Source organism: Trachurus japonicus, chromosome 7 (assembly GCF_045865225.1).
Source record: "Trachurus japonicus isolate A0001 chromosome 7, Traja_1.0".
NCBI classification, from domain to species: domain Eukaryota; kingdom Metazoa; phylum Chordata; class Actinopteri; order Carangiformes; family Carangidae; genus Trachurus; species Trachurus japonicus.
Window position 1 is genome coordinate 14575493 of NC_140913.1, and position 13890 is coordinate 14589382.

General features: G+C 45.0%; 1 protein-coding gene across 5 annotated transcripts in view; it reads right to left on the reverse strand.

The window, feature by feature from the left end:
* The window catches only part of bsna (bassoon presynaptic cytomatrix protein a), a 152068-nt gene that overhangs the window by 11772 nt on the left and 126406 nt on the right, over positions 1–13890 (reverse strand). For 3 of the 5 annotated variants that reach the window (XM_085781384.1, XM_085781382.1, XM_085781383.1), the window contains exons 10-14: positions 9236–11744; positions 7842–8342; positions 5021–5361; positions 1151–1247; positions 148–279 (exon numbers count right to left, since the gene is read on the reverse strand). In XM_085781384.1, coding sequence (XP_085637510.1) covers positions 148–279; positions 1151–1247; positions 5021–5361; positions 7842–8342; positions 9236–11744 — 3580 coding nt within the window. Of the gene's footprint in view, positions 1–147; positions 280–1150; positions 1248–5020; positions 5362–7841; positions 8406–9235; positions 11745–13890 lie in introns of all 5 variants that reach the window. The other 2 variants (XM_085781385.1, XM_085781387.1) reach the window with 1 other exon arrangement.

Consider the following 13890-nt stretch of genomic DNA (forward strand, 5'->3'; position numbering starts at 1 on the left):
AAATGATGCTTGGAAAGGGCCAGGTCAGCTGATAATCAGGATATATTTGGGTCCATACAGTATAATTTGGGGTAAGTAATAAGTGATGAACAAATAATAAAAATTAACAGCAATAGCTGCCAATTTCAGTCTTTATATCCAGTTTACCTTCTCCTAGTTTGCCGGCCTGCTCAGCAGCTGCTCCAGGCAGGATCTTAGACATGATGCTGTCGCCCTCCATGCCCGGCTGACCTGCTGCAGCACTGCCGATGCCTCCTGGTCTAGGAGCAGCCTTGGAGCCTGGAGACAGAAGGATCCAGAGGAGATGAGGGCTCAGTAAATTGCATCTGACAGTGCACATATTTTTTTGTTTTCTATGATGACATCATTTGTGTCAAGTGCTGTTGTGTGTTTTGTGTCTGAAAATGTCTCATCCTACAATTAAACTAGGAAAATCCCGCCAAAAAGGAAGTTGACACTGGACAATTCTTCAGTTCAGTGTCAATGTTTTTGAAATCATTTAAAAAATCAAATCATCTAACAATAACTTTCTCAATTAGTTGTTTGGTCAACAATTTGTGACTGTTTCTTTTGTCCAACAAATTCTGAGAGATTTAGTACATGTAAAGTATCAAGACAGAATCCAGAAATTATCCATCAAAGTCACATCAGATTATTGTGTGTTATACTTGTCAAGAAAAAAAAAATCACCAGAAGATAACAACTCCACAGAAAAATACTTGCTGAAAGTTGAAGAAATGAATGTGAAGTTGTTAATTATTTTAAACTGCAATTCATTTGAATTCAATATTGTGAACTATGAACACAGGTGAGCAGCTGGAACCAGTTAAAATGAATATGACCTTCACGCTTCCTGTTCACCGGCTCAATAAATTACTGTAAATGAATGACTGAATATCACATTAACTAACTGACCAACTCTCAGCATGGGGACTTGGCACACTCAGCTGATCTGGTGCCATTAAGTGAAACCTCCTCTTGTGGTTTCCACTGTGGGATTATCTGCACATTAATCTCAGATTAGATGAGACAGCACACAGAGGTTACATAACACAGACACAGTGTGCCGCAGCTGGCAAGACGGCGTGAGAGTGGTGACAGTGTGTGTGTGTGTGTGTGTGTGTGTGTGTGTCATGTGTGTTTACTGTACCTATGCCTGTGAGTGGGGGCTGGGCTGCTTTTGAAGCCATGACAGGCGCTGCCTTCGCTCCAATAGCTGTTGCTGGCTGAGGTGTGTCGATCTTGGCCTGCAGAGAGAGAGAGAGAGAGAGAGAGGAAACAGCAGGAGAGTCAAAAGTCATGCGAATCTCTTCACCATCTCCAAACTCAGACATTTCAGTGTTTACCCTCTGTTCACTGTGAAACACTGGAGGAGAAATGGCTCCTTCATTCACAGAGCTGATGCCAGGTGAGAGAGAGAGAGAGATGAAGAGAAAGGAAACAGAGATAAGAGATGGAGAGACAGATGGAGGGAGACAGGAAGCCACTTGCCTTTTGTGTTGTGTTGTGACAACAGACTGGATGATATGAGTGACGAGTGACTGGATGACGAGTTACAGCATCATCAACACAGTCAACTGTCAATCAGAGGACTGAGGAGATCAGGCAGGAGGAGCAGCTGCCGGACGCCACAACACTGTTTACTATGAAAACAGAATCTGATTTGTTTTTCTCAAAGAGTCGTTGGTGACCAATCTAATGTCACAGATCAGGATCTCACCACTGCAAATATACCCACAACAACAACAACAACAACAAATGGGCCATTAAACAACGGACCACAGGGAACTATTACTATACTGATCATATAGAAACACTGGAGATTCACAACTAACTGGTTTGACAAATAAACAACGATACAATCTCGAGACACAGGAGCTGCAAATCCTTTTCTTTAAAAAAAATAATTATTACTGTTGCTCATATGAATTACTCCTTCATGAAATCATTAATTTCCATCATTTGTGTACACTGGCCTTAACTGCTGTCCATGATAAACTGATCAAGACCAACACATTCAACTAAAAAGGAAACTGATTGTTTTCTCCTCCACTCAGACTAGACTGAGACTGAGCAGTAAACATGTTGGTTGTATAGTTGTTGTGCACGACGTAGAGCTGCCGATACTACACACACAATGTTTTTTTCTCCATCAACCACAGTACCAATTGCGTGGCAATCTGTGGAGAGTGATCCAAACGGATCACAGATCAACAATGATCCGTTGCACCACTATGAGAAATGAATGAAATGGACCTGAAAACATGGCTCTGTGCTGGGGGGCGGAGCCTGTGTTAAGTAGATTTTAACTACAGTAGTAGAATGAACTTTAACCAATCTTTGTTTCTGACATACATTGTTGCTATCAGTTAAATTTGCGCTTCAGATTTTTAAACTGTACTCACTATACGAACAAGTGTTTTCGTTTTCAAAATATTTTTAATAACCAGTAGTCGTCGCTTGTCTCTGTCTGAGTGGACCGGTTTGGACATCTTGTCTCTGCTGAGTCACTGTGAGCAGTTTGAAAGCTCTGGTGTTACTGTGTTTCTGAAAACTAAACCACAGCAGCTTAAGCACAGATGCAGACCAGGCCTCTGCTGATACCATCACTGAGACAGTCAGTCAATAGCACGAACACAGGAAATGTCGTCCATCTCTTCCTCTGTGTCTTGTGTTCTGTGTCGAGCTCTTTGTGTCTCTCTGGCTCTAAATAAACGTAACTTGACAGACGTTGGACTGCTGCCACACACTCTGTAATGCTCTGTTTGTTTCCCACTGACTCCAGTTCAGCTGCAGAAACCAGGGCTGATGCATTACGATGCAGCAAGCAGCATTTCATTATTTACAGCAACTTAATCAATGCTTTTAATTACAAAATGGCCCGTATGCAGCAGTGGAAGTGAATGAGTTTGCGGCCTGAATAATAATCATGTGACAAATTCTATTTAGTGTTTATAGCTTCCTGTCAGAGCCGTTCCACTGCAGAGCTTTTACCATCAGTTTCATATCAGACTATATAAATTATTTCAGTTTGCTTTCACACTGATAGCACAACAATGCAGCAGTGAGAGTAGGTCAATGTGAATAATTCTGGGAGGTTCATTATAGATGTGGTGACAGTGGCTTTGTGAACTTCAGTGGCAACACAGACAGAATTAACTCAGGAAGGGAATTGTTGAACTATGTGAATTTCCATTTTAAATGTAAAAAGTAGATTTTTCATTCTTCAATAGTAAGTGGATTTTCATGGATTTATGTTTGTCAAGTAAATGCAGGTTGGGATAGATTTTTGCAGGCAGACATTTTGAGTGCCAATTTCTCTGTGAGTCGAGCAGACAGAGAATCAGCTCAGTTGAGTTATCAACTGCCTCTGTGCTAATCACAGTGTTAGATAAGGTCTGCCAACAGAGGCACAGCACAGCTCCACCAACCCAAACGAACTGGGAGGAGACTCTAATGCCTGTGAGCGAGGTTGGAGGGTGGAAGTTTGTTTCATCAAGACGACATGACATCAAAAGGCAGTTCAGTCGTGAAATGAAGGAAACAAGCTCGTTATAATGTTTTCATAGCAAAAACCACAATTAAAAATGGTCTTTGAGCCTCCTAGCACTATATCATTTGCAGGAGTCGACAGTAGCAAAGTACATTCAATTCAGCACTGTAATTAAGTACATGATTTTCAAGTGTGTGTACTCCCCTTGAGAAAAAAACTTTTGACTCCAACTCCTCCACACTTAAAGACAAGTCTTGCCCTTCTGACTTAGTTAGTGGATGAATTTTCCTTTATTTTGAAAATGTGAAAATAAATGAAAGTTAGAAGATTTATTTAGTTTGAAAAGTTTGCTGAATGGCTTTTCATTGATTCATGGGGCCCTCGCAAGGTAGCGCAGGGTGGCACAGCCCGGTGCACGGTCAGTTTGGCAGTTTGGTAGACCGTGGTGCGCCGAGATGGGTGTGGCGGCGCAGCAGGGGGAGGTGTCACAGATTCAGCTTGGCGCAGTGAAAGTTTTGTGCCAAAAAGCTGCGCCGAGAGTGCGCCGAAAGCCCACCAGCTCCAACCAGGGGTCCGTTTCACAAAGCAGGTTCAACAAACTCTGAGTCTAATCCTGAACTCTGAGTTGATCTACTCTGAGATAGGAAACTCTGAGTTTTGGGTTTCAGAACAGGTGATAACAGTTAGTTCAATCAACTCTGAGGTAACTTGACCCTGAGTTATGGGGAGATGAAAAGCCTTCATCAATGGAACAAAGATAACATGATTCACCATGGCAACCAGCAAAAAAAGCCTCGCCCCACCCACTTCTCACGGTGGAGTGACATACTGTATGAATGCTGACACAGAATCACGTACCCCCCCCCCAAAAAAAATGATTCTGTGCTCTGATTTATTCTTTTTTTTTTTTACCGCGGGACAATACGTTAGTATTAATCGAAAAGAAGAAATCTCGAGAGTTATTCAACATTGTGTGTTTGAGCAGGTACAACTCCAAATGTGTGTTTGATATGTTCAAGTTTGTCTCCATTATAACGTGACGGGGATGTGCGTGTAGTCAATCACACCTGGAAATAATCCACAAGTGGATCGACCACTACGAAAAAAATAAGAGAGAGGCAAGGCGAAGCGCAGCTGGCGCAGTGGTAGTTTGGCTGACCAGCACACAGTGCGCACACGTCACCAAGACCTCACAGGCAGGTTTCCACAGTTCGAGGCACATTTAAATGCAATAAATAATCACAACAAACACTATTTAATGCAACTAATGGAATCAACACTAGACTGCGCCTGGTCTACGAAACTAGAGCCCATTGTGTTTTTGTGTCTAAGTCTTTGTATCATAGTCACTCAGTTAAAAACTGAACTTTTGATACTTTTTTAAAATCCAGTTCTCCAGAACTTCTGTAAACATCTGACTGAACATCTGTCACTTGAATTAAAGTCATATTTTACCACAGTTATGTGTGTGTTTCCTTTATATCATGATTGGACCATCTCCTTCCCACACTCTTTCTCTGCACTCACCATGGTGACTGGTGTGGTTCCAGCCGGGCCTGTCTGCCTTGCCTGCCCCATGGGTCCGCCTGCTGGTCCCATCTGTCCTGGCTTGGCCTGGCCCTGCCCCATACCCATGCCCATGCCCATGCCTTGACCCTGGGTCGGGGTCTGTTGCTGAGGGCCGGTGGTCACTGTGGCACCAGGCTGCCCTGGCCTGGCTGCTGATGTCTGGGCTTGTTGTTGGAGCTGTGTCCTCTGTCCTGGACCCCCGTCTGTCTGGGAACCTGGACCGCCCTGTCGCCCTGATCCTGGAGGTCCACCAGCTGGGCCCTGAACCCGACCAGAGCTGCTGCCAGACCTGGAGGAGCCTGAATGGAGGAAGAGATGGTAGAATATTTTATTTAATGAATTGTCTGGCCATTAAAATTGTCTCATCTTATCTAGAAAACATAAAATGCACAAAAACTGAGCTTCACATTTAAACACAGATACAATAAAACAAAACAGAATATGAGCAGAAGAAAAGCAGAAGTCTGATAAGATCCTAAAATCCAATCAGATTACTTCTGCCTCTGAGAAAGTTCTGTTTACTCCACTGATGAAGGAACAGTTTTTTTTAACAGTGTTTATTAAGATATTAATATATTTTGTGTTTTTATTAGATTCTATACAACTGCGAGTGACGGAAGGAGCAAAAATAAAAGAGAAAAAAAACACGTAACTAATGTTATGAGCAAAGATCAAACCAGTGATTTAATGAGTTCACAGCCACAGTGTCGCCTGGGAGAAAACATTTCCCTCTAAAAATTACTCTTGATATAGTTAATTAAAAACTGCAAATCCCTGAGGCTACAGCACATAGTAAACGCATCAAACTCAGTTTGAACAACAAGGGATATGAAATGTTTCTGCCTCAGACATAAATAAGAGACGCACGGAGAAAGAGAAAATAATCCACTTATCACCACTTATTACTGATAAACTGAGGGTTTAACACAGTTTTGAAAACTTAGTTTACATTGCATTAAGAGATTTGCCACTGAATTCAGTATGGTTCAATGTGACTAAATGTGGTGCAGAAGCTGTTAAGTAAAATCCAGTAACAGTGCAGTGTAATGTAATAAAAATGTTTTTCTAATATTTGAGTAAAAGTATTTGTGGGGCAACATTAGAAGATAAAGTTCTCTAGAATTAGGAATATGTTTGTAACTTGTCATGTCACAGACATATTATTTGTTTTGGCTCCACTTCTCAGTCAGGGAAGATGCCAGTCCGCCTACCAGGTAGGATCTGAAAGAAGTCTGATATTGTTGTCCTTGGAAAATTGGCAGAGCAAATCAATGAATCAAATTTTTGGATGATATGTCCTTCACTTCTTCTTCAGTGTTTTTCAAATGTCCAAATATGCATAATAATATCTTATCATTATTATAGTGGTTTGTTATTTTACTTTAGATGAAGGACTGTGGTGTAACTCAGTCCCAGGCACTGCCGCAGCCCACACCCCTCCAGAGCCATATCCCCCCTCCAGGACCTTCTTATCAGACCTCCTATCCTTCCCACATTTACCCTCCAACCCAGCCCACATACCCCCAGACAGACATGGGGTTACCAGCTGCACCTCAACCTCAGCCCCAGCCGGGGCATACAGTCAGCCCCCATACCCCACCCACAGCTCAGTTTAATTTGACTGCTTTTGAATGCTTTTGATTTTGACTTTATTATGTCACATTAAAAATGTTTACTATGTTGGTATTTGGTATGGGTTTTCTCAGGACATCGCCACCTGTGTGACCAAACAGGTTTTTTTTTTTAAATGCTGCATCAAATTTAGACACAAAAACACACAAATTATGCTTCTACATGTTCTATCAGCATCAAAGTGACCGTTCTGAAGTCAGCACTTTGACCATAGTTGACCATAGTTGCTATTTTTAGAACGACGGAGATGAGCTGCAAGCTGCTCAGAGCTTTGTTACAGAGGCCCATGGGATTTCATGGTTTCCCTCATCAAACTCATCAAATACACAATCCAAGAACTCCAAAACGCTCTTGTGGACAAGTTGTGACCTGCACATTCACTACGCGATGAGATAATAACGGAACGTTACGAGACGGCGTTGTTTTCGAGGTAAATTCATGCAAAACTGCTAATGCGTGTTCCTGTCGGGGGCAGTTTTTTGGCAAGCAGTCTCTGCATTTGCCTTGAAAACAACTCTGTCTCGTAACGTTCCGTTATTATCTCATAGCGTGGTGAATGTGCAGATCACAACTTGTCTACAAGAGCGTTTTGGAGTTGTTGAATTATGTATTTGATGAGTTTGATGAGGGAAACCAAGAAATCTCATTAGCCTCCGTAGCGTAGCTCTGAGAAGCTCGCGGCTCTGCTCCGCCGTTCTAAAAATAGCTTGCACCGACAAATAAAGGTAACGAACCAACTCCTAAAACTATAGGGATTATGCAATTGGTCAATTTGCCAAAATGTTGAACTATCCCTTTAAAGTAGCACTATCGCAAATTCCAATGCTTTGTTCGGCCACTAGATGGGGCCAGTGGTGCAGTGTATCAGATATAAACATCCTCGTCCTCTTTACATAGTGTGCCGTTCAGGAGGTGGGGCTGAGCGCCGGGCCGGCTTGTCTAATAAGAAAAAGGAATTCTGCATTTGCTCCACAGGCACTACACCGTTACTTTGTGTAAAGATAGTTATGACTCCCCTGGACCTATTTATTGCATATTACAGTTTTTTTATTGCTATTACTGCTGTATTTGCGATAGTGCTACTTTAAGGTTAACATCTAAAAGAATGTGAATGCATGTGTCAGGTGTGGAAGTGTTGTAAAAGTACCGGGAGGTTGTCCCTGCATGTCAACAGGCGGCTGGGACTTGCTGCGTGAAGACCGGTGTGGGTCTCCCTGTCTGGAGGAGCGTTGGCCGTGGTGGTGCCCGGATGGATCCCGTGAATAGTCTGAAGAGTGGTACCCTCCAGACCTTGAGTCGCCGCGCCTTCCTGAAGACGAAGACCGCCCTGAAGGGTCGTGTCTCATGGACGGGTCCTTAGGGTGCCCCTTGGAGGACCTTGAGGACCTCTGCTCATCTGAGTGACGTGACGAGGACGAGTGACGGCCAGTACTGCCATGGTGTCGGTGGTCACGTGTTGATGAGGAGTGACGCCCTCCGTGACCGTACTCGTCCTGGGGCCACAGGTCCTCCTCGGGAGGCTCATCATAATCATGGTAGGTATGTTTGACGCCGTGCCGGCTTCTCCCAGTCGAGTGGCTGCCATAGTGTCGCGAACTGGAGCGTGGCTTCTCAAACCAGTCGGTTTCCTCCTGGCCCAGATGGTAGGCTTTGGAAACCGAGAGCAGATCACAGTCAATCTCCATGTCGTTTGGAGACAGCGGCATGCAGGCTGAGAGAAGGAAGGTGGCAGGAAGAAGAAGACCGACCGCATGCAAAAGAAAAGAAAAGGAGGGAGAAGACACAGAAAGAAGGACAGAAAATAAAAATAAAAATTTTACATCCATGCAGATTACACCTGACGTCAGCTGCACACATTACAAGACGCCATAAACAGGATAAAACAAACACTGCAAAACTGCCCATACTACAGCTGTTTCTATTTTGTACCCATATTTTTCACTTTAAAATAAGAAAGAAGAAAAACATCCTTTAAACATCTGCCCTCTTCCTCGTTTTATGTTCTTAATGCAATGAGTATAGTTTAATTATTGCAACGAAACAATGATACTTTTAAAAACAAAGCTTGATTATGGAGCTGATTGCCAGGGCCTGTTTTGCAGTGTAGACAAAAAAATCATAATCAAAAACACATTTAAACAAAACATCAATGCCAGAGACAGTCAAAGATGAAACCCTGTAAAGGAAACACAATGCATCTGTGTCGTGCAGAGAAGACCTTTCAAGTGAATCAGAGTGTAGCGAACGAAGAAAACGACCACGCCGAAGAACCATGCGAATATTGGACAGACAGGCGACTGGACGGACAGGCGGAGGGACGGACAGGCAAGGCAGACAGATAGACAGCAGTCCACTCATAAGAGAGCTCCAAGTGACTCAGGAGGTAGAAAACATCAGCATGCAACGGCTATCTCTGTCTCTCTGGTTCTTTCTCTTTCTCTTTGCTAAGCCTAGCCTCTGGGTGGGTGGGGGACGTTTAGATAAACGGTGGGGGCAGTAGTAGGTAGTGAGACTGTGTGGGCAATGAGCTCCCACAATTACCTTCACTGTCTGACACAGCACAATGATAATCGTCTATAATGTATGTATCATCCGATTTGTAGACGTGTGTCCGGGGGAGGTCCCGTATGTGGTCTTGTACGTCTGGCAGCGAGTGGCTGGAACCATACTGGCCATAATAGTAATGATATCTACTGCTGCGACTGTCGTACGGGTCGTGACCTAAGCTCGATGATCGGCCAGAACCCATGAACCTTCCCAGGGGACTGAGTGGACTCTCCTCTTCAGAGAACTGCCGTGTCGGGTGGCGCCCCTGGCTGTAGCCAGACCGGTAGGAGCGGTCGTCCCTCTCGTAGGACCGGCTGCGGTACCCGGAATAGTCCCGGGCTGAGATCTTGTCCATGCCATAGCCGGTGGAACGGGAGCGGCCGGTGGAGGAATAGTAGATGCGGTCATCCTCCTCCACCATCGAACCGTAGTATCGACTGCCATGAGAGGAGCCACTGGCGTCGTAGGTACTCCTCTTGAAGCCGTAATCCTCGATCAGCTGGCGCCCTCGGATGTTGGCGGAGGAGTAAGCCCCACCTGTAGCTGAGGAGTAGGAGGCCAGGTCTGCCTCCACATCCCGAGCCTCTTCGATGGGGGAAAACTTGGAGATTTTTTGCTCCATGCTCCCCAGTTTGCGGTGCTTGCTGCGCTTGGAGGACATAACAGCAGGAGCCAGAAGGCTTCTGGAGGACGCCGAAGGTTTCTGTACCCCGGAGCGGATGCTGCCATGTTTGCAGTCGTAGTCATAGTAATAGGAGGATCCCCCACCCATGCTAGTAGCGCTCACGCTGCTGCTGCTGCCCCCTAGAGGTCCGTGCCTGTAGCTGCTCTTACCCCTGCCGTGGTGGTCGTACAGCTCTTCCTGCATCGCTGCTTCCTCCTCGGGTGCCCTGCCGTACGAGGAGCTGCCACTTCCCCCACGCGTCGTGCTGCCAATGGTGCTGCTGTGGCCGTGGATGTCGCCCGGGTAACGCCCACTGCTGCCATGATGCATCATGTCCACTGTTGTCGTGCCCAGCCCGTCTTTTGCCGTCAGCTCGCTAACATCGTCGATCATCATGTAGTTCCGTGGGATGTTTTGCTCTAAGCCAGGAGCCCCGTACATCCCGTCTGCTGTGCTGTAGGTGGAGGGACTGTCCACTGAGTGCCCGTAGGCGTTGGAGACCGTAGATGTGTACTGTCCGTAAGAGCTGGCTGTGGTGGTGGTGTAGCCATAAGTATTAGCAGTGGTTGTAGTATACTGACCATAAGAGCTAGCTGATGTTGATGTATACTGGCCATAAGTGCTGGGGGGCATGGTAGAGTACCCACCGTAGCTGCTGGACACTGGTGCTGAGCCGTAAGGCGCATAGGAGCTGGCCATGGTTGTTGTTCCAGTGTACTGACCATAAGAGGGCGCTCCACTGGAGTAGGTGGCGTCCTGGGCCGTGGTGGTAACCACGACCGTGGGGTTGCTGATCGTCTCGTAGTTGGTGGGCATCTTATGCTCCAGATCGGCGAGCGAAGTCTGCCTTGGTCTTCCGGGATGAACAGTCAGGATATCGGCTTGGGGCTGCCCAGGGTATGGGGTGGTCTGGCTGGGGTAGGAGGACACAGCGCTGGGATAAGGTGAGCTGTGGGTGGGGTATGGGGGCTGACCAGGTGGTGCAGGCCCGAAACCTGTATGCCCCGGCTGGGGCTGAGGTTGAGGTGCAGCTGGTAACCCCATGTCTGTCTGGGGGTATGGGGGCTGGGTTGGAGGGTAGGTGTGGGAAGGATAGGAGGTCTGAGACTGATAAGAAGGTCCTGGAGGGGGGATGTGGCTCTGGAGGGGTGTGGGCTGAGGCAGTGCCTGGGACTGAGACACTGTTGGATAGGGGGGTTGGTTGAATGTTGAGGTCTGGTACGGCACACTGGACTGTTGAGCGGGTGCTGCTGGCTGGCTCTGGGGGTACTGACAGGACATGAAGGACGAGGTGGGTGGGTACTGGGCTGCTGTGTTGAGGTCACTGGTGAACTGGCTGAGCGGGGCGGTGCTCGGCCTCGTTGTCAGGAGCCCGTTGGTCTCATGTGACGCAGCTGCAGCTGCTAAACGTAGGTTATTCAACTCACTGTCAGACATATAGTCCCTTGTGTCCCCCATACACCTAAGGTAGGCAATATCCCTCCTCTCACGCTCCTTAACCAGTGTCTCTTTCCGCTGGTGGATCCCCAGCTCTAGGTATCTCAGTTTAGCATCAATCTCCTTCTCTTCTTCCTCCAGTTCAGCTTGCTGCTTTCTCAGCTTGGTCGACTCTTGCTCCACGGCCTTCAGCTCGTGGGTGAGGTCTTTGAGGAGGCTGGCTTTAGCTGCCAGGCCGGACCGGGAGCTGGGCTTGAGGCTGGGCACGGAGGGCAGGTAGACCTGTTGTAGGGCGGGCGTCATCATGGGCAGATGAGCTGTTGCAGTAGTCTCCTCCGGAGGAGGGCTGGGCAGGGTTCGCTTGACCTTACGAAGCAGCGAGCTCTGCTGTAGTGCTGCCAGCTGGAGAGAGAGAGAGAGAGACAGGCAGGGAGGGATGGGAGAGAAGACGGAAGCATGGAGAGAGAGGGATTGGAGGTAAAACAGAAGAACAGAGGAGTGAAGAGAGTGAGCAAAAGAAAGTGAATGGTGGAGGGTAGGGTGAACAGAGATATTTTTGTGTAGACAGAGGAGATCATGGGAGGGCAAGAGACAACAGATACAGATGAATAAGGAGATAGGATTAAAGAGATGGAGGGATGAGGAGAATAAACATGGACAAAGGAGACAGATGTAGGAAAGAAGTGAAAGAAGTGAAATAAGAAATAAAATGAGAAAAAGAGAAACGGAAAAAGGAACCGTGGTTTGTTGGGTAACATTGAGAGGATGTAATAAACAGAACAGGAGAAAGAGGAGAGAGGAAAACTCACATAGAGAAAAATGTCAGAGGACAGAAAAAACGAGGAGAGGACAAAACGACAGGGATATACACGGGAGACAAAGGAGACACATGTAGACACAGAGACAAGGACGACAGGAAACAAGGGTGGAGTTTGTGTTAGAAGACGTACAAGAACATCACAATTAGTGACAGTTATGGTGCAGCACTTCATTAATCAGTTGTTGGTTAATTTTTTATTGAGTTGTTGCTGTATGGATTTTGTGTTTAAGTGGTTGACGTTTTAAATAGAGACGTTCTGATACTTGAACAGCCGATACTGAAAGTACTGACATGATACCATTACAATAATAACAAATTTAACAGTCGTTTAAAACTGACCGTTTTTGGGGGTGATATGATTCCTGTCATTTTCCCTGTGACATGTCTCATTTAAACCCTAAAACATGAACAGATACAATCTGCGCCATCAAATATGTATTTTGTAATTACATTTTTTTGAAACCTCTGAAAAGAGGTTGTTAGTCCTAAAATGAATTCCAGCTGCAATTACACTGGTAAGCAAGGTGTAAAAATTGCAAATTTTTGGAGCCTATTAACTATAATTGTTGGATTGTTTTATTTTGGGGTTTGGTTATATACTTTAGATGTTTCTATTTTCATTTTTATAGTTTAAATTTTTTTTTAATTTTGTATGCTTTACATGGTGTCGGAGTGGATGCTTTGTAGGCTACTTATTCTACTCTAAAATGCAAACAAAATCGAAGGGTACAGATAAAGTAACCTGAACCTGTACATTAGTTGTTCAAACACCGCAAAGCCACCCATTCAAATTAAAGCCTTTTACAGCAGCGAAAAAGGATAAAGTCATAAGGTTTATCATCAAATCACATGGTATCAGATCAGAGCAAATATTTGCCAAGGGTCAGAACAACTCTAAGTTAAACACAACTCTCAGCCCCAAGATATGAATAAGTATATTTTTTTACACACTTTTACAACTGTATACAATTTTATACAATTCGTTGTTAATTTAGACTTAGAATATTTTTTTATATAATTTGAAGGATGCAAGGGACTGACCAAACCAATCAGGATGGTCTAAAGCAGGGGTGTCAAATGTGGGGCCCACGGGCCAAAACCGAGAGTCCAATTCAACCCTCAGGATGAATTTGCCAAGTGTGGAAATTACATAGAAGACAGAAGAGGCATAATATGGTTGAAATTGCACATATTTTTTTTAATCAAGAAGTTTTAGGCTGTTTATAATATGTTTTGTAAAAGGCTAGCTCATTAACTGTAAACATCTTAATAATGTACTAAAACAAAGGGAAAAGTAATTTTTATTTACATAAAAAACAGTACAGTTATCATGCTATTATTTAGATCAAATTGTGCTGTATGTATGAGTTTGACACCCCTGGTCAAAGACCCTTGACCCACTTCAAACTGAACTCTGGTGAATTTCAACAACATAAAACTTGTAATATTTAACAATTCTTTTCAGTGCAGGTTAGTTAGTCAGGATTAGGAGGGTGACACCATGCACTTGGGGCCCCTATGATGTACATGCTTTTGAGTCTATATGGAATAGAACACATAAGGAATGACATGAAGACCTTGTTGAGTCCACGTCTTGTTGAATTTAAGCTGCTCTTGAGACAAAATGGAGTCCAACCACTCACACGTTATTTTTATGTTTACAAATGGGTTATGATCACATGCAACAGCCTCCAGCTTGTTCCCAAAGGGTATTGTGAGCTTTTAAAC